This window comes from Triticum urartu, chromosome 1, assembly GCF_003073215.2.
Source record: "Triticum urartu cultivar G1812 chromosome 1, Tu2.1, whole genome shotgun sequence".
Lineage (NCBI taxonomy): Eukaryota > Viridiplantae > Streptophyta > Magnoliopsida > Poales > Poaceae > Triticum > Triticum urartu.
In genome coordinates, this window is record NC_053022.1 from 24,339,575 (window position 1) to 24,348,792 (window position 9,218).

Here is a 9,218-nt window from a genome sequence, read left to right on the forward strand (position 1 = left end):
GCGGCTGCCCTAGGGGTGGCGCCCCCACCTCTCCTGGTTACGTGAGATGGGGTGGGAGTGGCGCTCAGCCCCTTAGTGGGCTGATGTGCCCTCCCCCTTTGGCCCATAAGGCCCCCCAACGCTTGCCGGGGCCTCCGAAACCCCTTTCGGACACGCTGGTCATCACCTGGTACCCCCAAAACAATTCCGGACTCCAATACCCTTCGTCCAATATACCGATCTTCACCTCCGGACCATTCCGGAGCTCCTCGTCATGTCCGGGATCTCATCCGGGACTCCGAACAACCTTCGGTAACCACATACTATTTCCCATAACAACTCTAGCGTCACCAAACCTTAAATGTGTAGACCCTACGGGTTCGGGAACCATGCAGACATGGCCGAGACAACTCTCCGGTCAATAACCAACAGCGGGATCTGGATACCCATGTTGGCTCCCACATGCTCCATGATGATCTCATCGGATGAACCACGATGTCAAGGATTTAATCAATCCCGTATACAATCCCTTTGTCCAGCGGTATTGTACTTGCCCAAGATTCGATCGTCGGTATCCGATACCTTGTTCAATCTCGTTACCGGAAAGTCTCTTTACTCGTTCCGTAACACATCATCCCGTGATCAACTCCTTGGTCACATTGTGCACATTATGATGATGTCCTACCGAGTGGGCCTAGAGATACCTCTCCGTTTACACGGAGTGACAAATCCCAGTCTCGATTCGTGCCAACCCAACAGACACTTTTAGAGATACCTATAGTGTACCTTTATAGCCACCCAGTTACGTTGTGACGTTTGGCACACCCAAAGCACTCCTACGGTATCCGGGAGTTGCACAATCTCATGGTCTAAGGAAATGATACTTGACATTAGAAAAGCTTTAGCAAACGAACTACACGATCTTGTGCTAGGCTTAGGATTGGGTCTTGTCCATCACATCATTCTCCTAATGATGTGATCCCGTTATCAACGTCATCCAATGTCCATGGTCAGGAAACCGTAACCATCTATTGATCAACGAGCTAGTCAACTAGAGGCTTACTAGGGACACGGTGTTGTCTATGTATCCACACGTGTATCTGAGTTTCCTATCAATACAATTCTAGCATGGATAATAAACGATTATCATGAACAAGGAAATATAATAATAACCAATTTATTATTGCCTCTAGGGCATATTTTCAACAATTCTGGTGGTCAATTGATGGGTTGTAATAAAGATATATGTGATGTAATTCTATGGGAGCCTGGTATGTTTTCTATTGCGGTTACGGTTAGACACCGGGTTTCCCAGGCTACCTGGGTGATTGTCAGTGTATATGGGCCGGCGGACCACGCGAGGTCTGGGGATTTCTTGGGGGAAATCACAACCTTGGTTGGGGCCAAACGAGCGGCCAACCTGCCAGTAGTGGTAGGCGGAGATTTTGACCTGATCCGCTCGGGGGCGGACAAAAATAATGGCAATATAGATTGGGCTAGGGTATCCCTTTTTAACAATGCCATTACGACTGTTGCTCTCAGGGAGATTGCACGTACGGGTGCAAGATTCACTTGGACGAACAAACAGCGAAATCCAGTACGCTGTGTTAACTCTTGATCGTGTATTTTGTTCAAGCGAATGGGAGGCTTTGTTTCCCCTTTGCACCTTAGTGGTCGAGACGCGCATAGGATCAGACCATGTTCCACTTATACTGTCATCAGGGGAGGACAGTGTGCGCCGTAGTCGAAGATTTTTCTTCGAGACAGCTTGGTTCGAACATGAAGGCTTCTGCCAACTGGTCACGAACTGTTGGACTTCGATTGCTCACCAGGTGGGGTATCGGCGAGGACCAGTAGAATTTTGGTTCGCAGCGGCTGCGGCCTTGCGCGTATTCCTCAGGGGCTGGGGGGCCAACCACGGCAGCGAGTCCAAAAGGGAAAGGGAACGCATTGTGGATGGAATTGCGCGCCTTGATGCGCAGGCCGACACAAGACCTTTTTCTGCGACTAATGGGAGCACAGATACGTCCTGGAAAACCAGGTTTTGGCAATTCTTAGGGCAGAGGAGGAGTACTGGTGTCGCAGGGGCGGCATAAAGTGGGTCGTGAAAGGTGACGCCAACACTGGCTACTTTCACGCGTACGCAAACGGTCGCAAGCGCAAGAGCTCAATCCTAAGACTCCAGTCGGAGCACGGGATTTTGGTTTCCCAAAACGAAATCGTTAACCACATTTACGAGTTTTTCGTACAGCTGTTGGGAACAGCGGAATCGAAAGGATTAAGTCTAAGGGAGGACTTATGGGGACCGACCGAGCGAGTTTCCCAACAGGAAAATGACGCCCTTATGGTGTCCTTTTGGCCGCAAGAGATCGATTTAGCGCTAGCTGGAATGAAGAACGACACGGCCCCAGGCCCGGACGGCTGGCCGGTGGAGTTTTTCAAAAGGTTTTGGCTGCTCCTTAGAGACCTTTTCCAAGCTCTTATCAACGGCTTTGCCCTGGGTACGGTAGATCTCGCGCGGCTCAACTATGGGGCGATTTGTCTAATCCCTAAGGTCAAAGGGGCGGACTCCATCAAGTTGTTCCGCCCGATCACGCTCATCAACGTCCCCTTCAAGCTTTGCGCCAAAGCTTACGCCTCTAGGTTAGCGCCGGTGGCTCAATGAGTAATTCATAAGAGCCAAACTGCTTTCCTTAAAGGTAGAAACATTCTAGAAGGGCCTATTGTTCTCACAGAGATAATCCACGAACTTAAACGAACGAGAGGACATGGTATTATCCTCAAGCTAGACTTCGAGAAAGCGTACGACCGCGTAAACTGGGAGTTCGTGCGGGAGGTCCTCCTCAAAAAGGGTTTTGAGGCAGGGTTTGTCCATCGGATCATGCATCTGATCTCGAGTGGCAACACCTCGGTTATTGTTAACAGCGAAATGGGGAAGTTTTTCCGTAACAAGAAAGGGTTAAGACAAGGCGATCCCATCTCCCCACTCGTCTTTAATTTTGTGGCTGATGCATTGGCTGCTTTGCTGACCAAGGCCAGGGAGGCCGGTCACATCAAGGGGCTTGTCCCACACCTCATCCCAGGTGGTGTGTCACACCTACAATACGCCGACGACACCTTGCTATTGTTTGAGCCAGACGACCATAGTGTGGCCTCGGTCAAGCTGATTCTTCTTGCCTTTGAGATCCTTTCTGGACTCAAAATAAACTTTCACAAAAGTGAGGTCATTACCATGGGGATGGATGACCAGCAAAGCGCTCGAGTCGCAAACTTACTTAATTGTAAGCTAGGGAGCTTTCCAATTAAGTACCTAGGGCTTCCAGTTTCTCACCGCAAGCTATCGAATTTAGAGAGGGAGCCTCTTTATGGGAAAGTGGCCAATAGGGTTAGCCCGTGGCGAGGGCATTTTATGTCCTCGGCGGCGAGGCTCATACTAACTAACTCGAGCCTCTCTTCCCTTCCCCTATTCAACATGGGAATGTTCTTACTAGCTGACGGAGTGCACGCTAAGTTAGACACACCTAGATCCCGTTTCTTTTGGGAAGGAACGAGTAACAAACGGAAATACCACTTAGTTAAGTGGGCGGCCGTTTGTAGGCCAAAAAAATTCGGAGGGCTGGGCATCCTTAACTCCAAACTAATGAATGTGGCCCTCCTTTCCAAATGGTGGTGGTGGCTGGCCCAAAACGAGACGGGTCTCTGGGCGCAACTGCTCAAAGCTAAGTACTTCCCGAATGGCACTCCATTCACGGCCTCGGCCAACGGCTCCGTGTTCTGGAAAGGGATCCAAGCGGTACGCCCCGCTTTTGCTATTGGGGCAAAATTTCAGATCAACAACGGCCTTTCCACTCGGTTTTGGCTCGATCACTGGCTGGGTGCCTCCCCCCTTTGGCAAAGCCACCCCAACTTATACCGGATTGCTACTGACACTAACATATCAGTAGGGGACGCGCTCCGCGCTGACCCCCCCGCGATTCACTTTATGCGGGGCCTCTCCACCGACGAGCGTGTATCTTGGGAGGGCCTGTTACAGCTTATAGGCGCCATCCGCTTAGGAACGGGTGCTGATTCGGTCGAGTGGAGCTTGACTGCCTCTAGGAAATTCTCGGTTAAGTCCCTATATAACAAGCTAACCGAAGGTACATCGCTTGACATAGCTAGGGGCTATGGAAGGCCGGTCTGCCCTTGAAGATTAAAATCTTCATGTGGCAAATGTTCAGGAACCGGCTGCCCACCTCGGATAACGTGGCAAAACGCAACGGTCCTGCGGATGGCACTTGCACTGTATGCGGCCTTGGCGAAGATGCAAACCATATCTTTTTTAAATGCCACCTGGCCAGGTTTGTATGGAGTGCAGTAAGGGAAGCTTTCCATACGAATTGGAATCCAGCCTCGGGGAATGATCTGATTTCTATACTCAAAACTACGAAAGGGACTAGTAGTAGAATCGCTTGGCGTTGCGTAGGGGCGCTGCTTTGGGCAATTTGGACGATGCGCAACAAAATTACCATTGAGAAAAAATTCCCTAACCTCCCCGCAGATGTGATCTTCAAATGTCATCTTTTTTTATAGACGTGGACTCCGCTGGGGAAGGAGCGCGATGCTGAGCATATGTTGGAGGCCATGACGCGCATCAAGAATATCCAGGTGTTGGCAAGACAAGCTCCGCCGAGCAGCTGAAGCTTTTGAAGATTGCGTGGGAGTTTTATGTTAGCTAAGACTTCTCGATGGATGCTGTGTTTGGATGTAATATTGCCGTCGCGTTGAACCTTTGCAGCGTTTTGGATGTCGGTCGTGGACCGAACGTTTAAGTTTCTGTCTTTAGTTGTATCCCATTGAACCTGATGCCTGAGGGCTTTATTAATTTAAAGCCGGACGCTTCTAGCATCTTCGTTTCAAAAAAAAACCATCATGGATCCTCCAACTAGCTAGGCAATCAGGTTGATGTTGATTCACATGAGTAGTGCATTGCTACTCCTCAGTTTCACCCTGACTCTGGAAATTTCAGCCCGTATTTCTGGGTCCAGCCAGCAGTTCAATCAACAAAAGAGCTTGCAATCAGCTGCCAGAGCGCACCCCTACCACATATCATCTTTTATTTTTGCAAGGGAAAAACGAGTTTTATTCCTGACAAGGTTACAATCAGCTAAAACTAGCTGTTCAACGCACGGGGCCCTGGTGTGAGATACTCCCTCCGATCCTAAATACTCTGCGCATAAGTTTCGTTGATTTTTTCCTCAATGCTCTGCGCGTTCCTCTTTTTTCTCTGTGCTTTCCTACTCTGCCCTCATCACCTGCCTCCCATGCAGCCAGTCATATGCGTGCGTTAATTGCAGCGCCGAAATCGAGGAGTGCATGCGTGCATGCAAGGCTGTTTTTTAGCCATTTGATAGAAAGGGCCAATCAGCTGCAGGAAATTAATAATAGCCAGTGTCTTATCCCACACAAAAGCAGGGGCATATTGGTCCAGAATTAACAGATCTACTCTTTCTTTGGTATGCGTGCGAAAAGTTATGCACATAGTAAAAAGAATGTACCAAACATATGCACACATGCCAAAAAGAAGCAGGAGATACTTCAGTTTCCCCCTCGAATATCTCTGGATACTTAAGTTATAATCAAGTACTACATCAGAACAAAGGTCGACTTCCGTAGTGCAATTATTAACAGTAGTGGTGAAGATTTCGAAACAGTCAGATAACAAGTTCACACATAAGGCTGGTTGTAATGGTAATATCATAGCTAGTATTATGCATGCCAGCTAGGCAATTTTAATGATGTGTCATAAAATTAAATGAAGAAAGAGAGGGTTGAGTATCATATTCATATCATGATACCGTATCATAATAAATACTATACTACTATGTGTCATGCATGGCAATAAATAAAGTACTACATGATACTACTATATGATACTATGCATTAGAGATGTAGTATCATACATTAGTATCATATGCATGATACTAGTATATGATACTCCCCATTACAATCAGCCTAAAGGAAAACTAAACATTATATCAAATAGCAACTAGAGGCCACTTTTATTTGAGCTTCAGGCAACGAGAATAGTAGCTTCCGGATACCATTCCAGTCAAGCCACCCGCAGTTATACTCAAGGAGAGCAGTTTCCCTACAGAGATAGAATGTCAGCCCGTCAGGAAGCTTCTTGAAAATATGTGGAAAATACACCATATGTTCAAGGAGAAAACCAATAGATCTTATTGCAGACAGCATGATGAACTATTTGAATTTCGTAATAGTAGAAGTAGCAATACCTCATGTCAGTCTTTCATTTCTTCGTCGGAGAGTTAACCTGGGATGGTTGGGATGGAGATTTGCTTCCTTCCTTATGGCAACGTCTGCAGCCTCAACTTCAGAAGATGTGGCATCCCGGTTCTGAAGAAGAACTTGCACATCTTTCAGATATGGGAGGTGCTCAAGACCTACGTAGAACCCATAGGCCTTTGCCATTGATACATAAAAAGACAGGTCAAGCTTCTCGAGCTTTGGCAATGCCCCATCCTCAAACAGAAGGGTCCCAGCACCTTCAAGAAAAAGTTCATAAAAGAACTCCTTCAAACATCGGAATCCTCCGCCTTGCAAAACTAGCCTGTCTTTATGGACCGTATTCGTAGAAAGTTTTAGAGAAAGTAATGCAGGCAGCTCTCCAAGTATGCCAAGAACCTCCTCTGTTATGACGCTTAACTTGATGACTAGGTATGCAAGACTGGTGAGTGCTGAGGTAATCCACTTTGGCAGTTTTGATAAACAGTACGTGGTGTCCATCACATATCTTTGGAGGCAAGATGGAAGAGGAGACCAGGAATCTAATAACTCGAACAGAGCAGAATTACCATCAATTATATGCACGGACTGGAGTTTGTAGCTGCCAAGCTTGCATAGTGAGGAATGAAACATCTCTGCATGACTCTTGTAGTCTTGAGATTCTGCACCTTGCACCCTGAACCATGCATGGATCCAGATGGCAACGGGGACGAAACCCATCGGGTTTTGCCTTCCCAAACCCATCCCCACGGGAAAATCGTAAACCCGTCCCCGTCCCCATCACCATGCGCGGGGCTAGTTTTCCGCCCGTCCCCTAAACGCATCGGGTTTCGGGGAACCCGCGGGGAACCCACGAGAAAATCAAAATATTTAAACAAACATAGTGACGACAAAGAATAACATTTCAACAGCAAAAAAAGCACATTTCAGCAACATAACTAGAGCAAATTTCAACAAAAAACAACCCGACTTGGGACGTGAGAGGCCACCATTGAGTTCGTCACCGCTGGCGACGCCCTTTCTCCAGATCAGACCGGCGGCAGGGGAGAAGACGTGGAGGGAAGAGGCTCGCCGGCGCAGATCGTGGTCGGCGGATCTTGCGAGATGGGATCGAGCCAGGCGGCGCCTGGGGTCCTAGGTTTAGGGTTAGGTATTATGTGGGAGAGAGAGATGAGGGCTCGAGCGAGGGGGAAAGGAGCGGGCGATACTGGCTGTTTGGCCTTCGACACTAGGGGGTGGGGGGCTCGGTAGTTTTGGGTTGGGCCGCGCAGGAGCACTGGTTGGTAAAAATGTATTTTGCCGGGTTTGCCGGGTTTCGGGTTTGGGGACTACCGAAACAGGTGCAAACCGACGAAACGTGTCGGGTTGTATAATGTGCCCAACAACAGCCCCGCAGGGATGAAAAGACGTTCATCCCCGTCCCCTAATAGATTAAAAACCCGCGGGGACGCGGGTTTCGGGGCCCCGTTGCCATCTTGAATCTGGACCAAAGATTCTGTTAAAAAATAGTCTTTCAGAGTGGATGTCGCTTAGAGGTGTCATTTCATAGATCCGGTCAGCACGATCTGGACAACAAGATCTTGCTACTTCTAATATGCGTGTTGTAGATATAATTCTGCTTGAAGAATCATTCTCTGGAAAAGCACAGTTGATTGCTTTCCATGCTAATGCAGACCATATATCATCAATGATGACAAGATACCTAATACAGGGGAGTATGAGTATAAATTAATTAGGATATAGATATAATTGCACCATAAAAGAAAAACAATTGTAAAATTCCTATCAGCCTATAAACCATGCAATGGCAAGCACAACTAGAGGTGCAATGGTGTTCATACTCTGCACATCGAAATTACATCCTCGAAACAATTAACTAGAATAATGATATTTGCACATAACGCATATTTCATAGAAAATAATTAGCAATACCATATATTACCTTTTATCTTGTAATAGTTCTCTTAGCTTTCCAATGGATTTCTTTTCGTCCCAGCTCTCCAAATCTTTTGTGAATTCATCCTTGCAAGACACCTGTGAAATCAAATCCTTGATGATTTTCTTTGTATCTGGCTTTTGTGAGACTGACACAAAAGCATGGCAGTCAAAACGCCCTTGAATCTTGCGATAGACTTCATTAGTCAGTGTTGTCTTTCCCAATCCACCGAACCCAACAATCGACAACACCCTGCGATGATGATTGCTTTCTTCTCCCAGCATCCACCTGGCAAGCTCGTCTCTTGGACCATCAATGCCAACAAGGTGTGCCTCCTCAACAAAAAGAGCGGCCAACCGGGGATCCACGGTGGCTTGGCCCAGGTTGCTAGAAGCAACATCATCCAGCTTGTAGCTAGTCTTGAGCTCTTTCACTTGCTTGATACGAAGCTGTAGGTCCTCGATTTGGCTGGCAATTCCATGCCGGGCTCCGAGCGTCTTTACACGGCGAGCGGTCTTGCGGAAGAACTCCTTAAAGCCCTCGCCGTCCCCTCCTTTGCCGAGATGGTGAATGAACTTATCGAAAAGATCCTTTGTATCGTAGGCCAACTCCCTCACCAGTGATACCCATTCCTTCACTTGGTCATCAGGGTCTTCCAGCCTTGCGTACTTATTTAGCGCACCATCCATACCTTTAAACTCAGACTGGAGGGAGCGGATCTCTCGGCGAACCCCTTTCAGGTGGCCGCACTCGCCGGCAAGCAAATCAACGAGCTTCCCCAGCAGAGGGCCCAACGCGCCCAGCGCAGCGGTCACCACAGGCGCCATGGTGTTGGAAATATGCCCTAGAGGCAATAATTAAAGGATTATTATTATATTTCCTTGTTCATGATAATTGTCTTTTATTCATGCTATAATTATGTTATCCGGAAATCGTAATACATGTGTGAATACTTAGACACCAACATGTCCCTAGTAAGCCTCTAGTTGACTAGCTCGTTGATCAACAGATAGTCATG

At 47.6% G+C, this 9,218-nt stretch overlaps 1 protein-coding gene across 1 annotated transcript; it reads right to left on the minus strand.

Annotated features, from left to right (window-relative positions):
• Positions 1 to 6,255: 6,255 nt before the first annotated feature.
• On the minus strand, positions 6,256 to 9,027 carry LOC125532603 (disease resistance protein RGA5-like). Its single transcript, XM_048696605.1, has 3 exons — positions 8,207 to 9,027; positions 7,736 to 7,966; positions 6,256 to 6,940 (listed from the first exon to the last, which is right to left on the minus strand). The coding sequence occupies exons 1-3, from the start codon at positions 9,025 to 9,027 to the stop codon at positions 6,256 to 6,258; spliced, it is 1,737 nt and encodes a 578-aa protein (XP_048552562.1).
• Positions 9,028 to 9,218: the final 191 nt, after the last annotated feature.

Bases quoted from the DNA above. Each gene is read 5' to 3' on its own strand.
- LOC125532603 (XM_048696605.1), bottom strand. From the start codon at position 9,027: ATGGCGCCTGTGGTGACCGCTGCGCTGGGCGCGTTGGGCCCTCTGCTG. The intron at 7,967-8,206 runs GTAATATATGGT...CCCCTGTATTAG, and splicing joins GAACTATTACAAGATAAAAG to GTATCTTGTCATCATTGATG. The intron at 6,941-7,735 runs GCAACGGGGCCC...TGCATGGTTCAG, and splicing joins TTTGGTCCAGATTCAAGATG to GGTGCAAGGTGCAGAATCTC.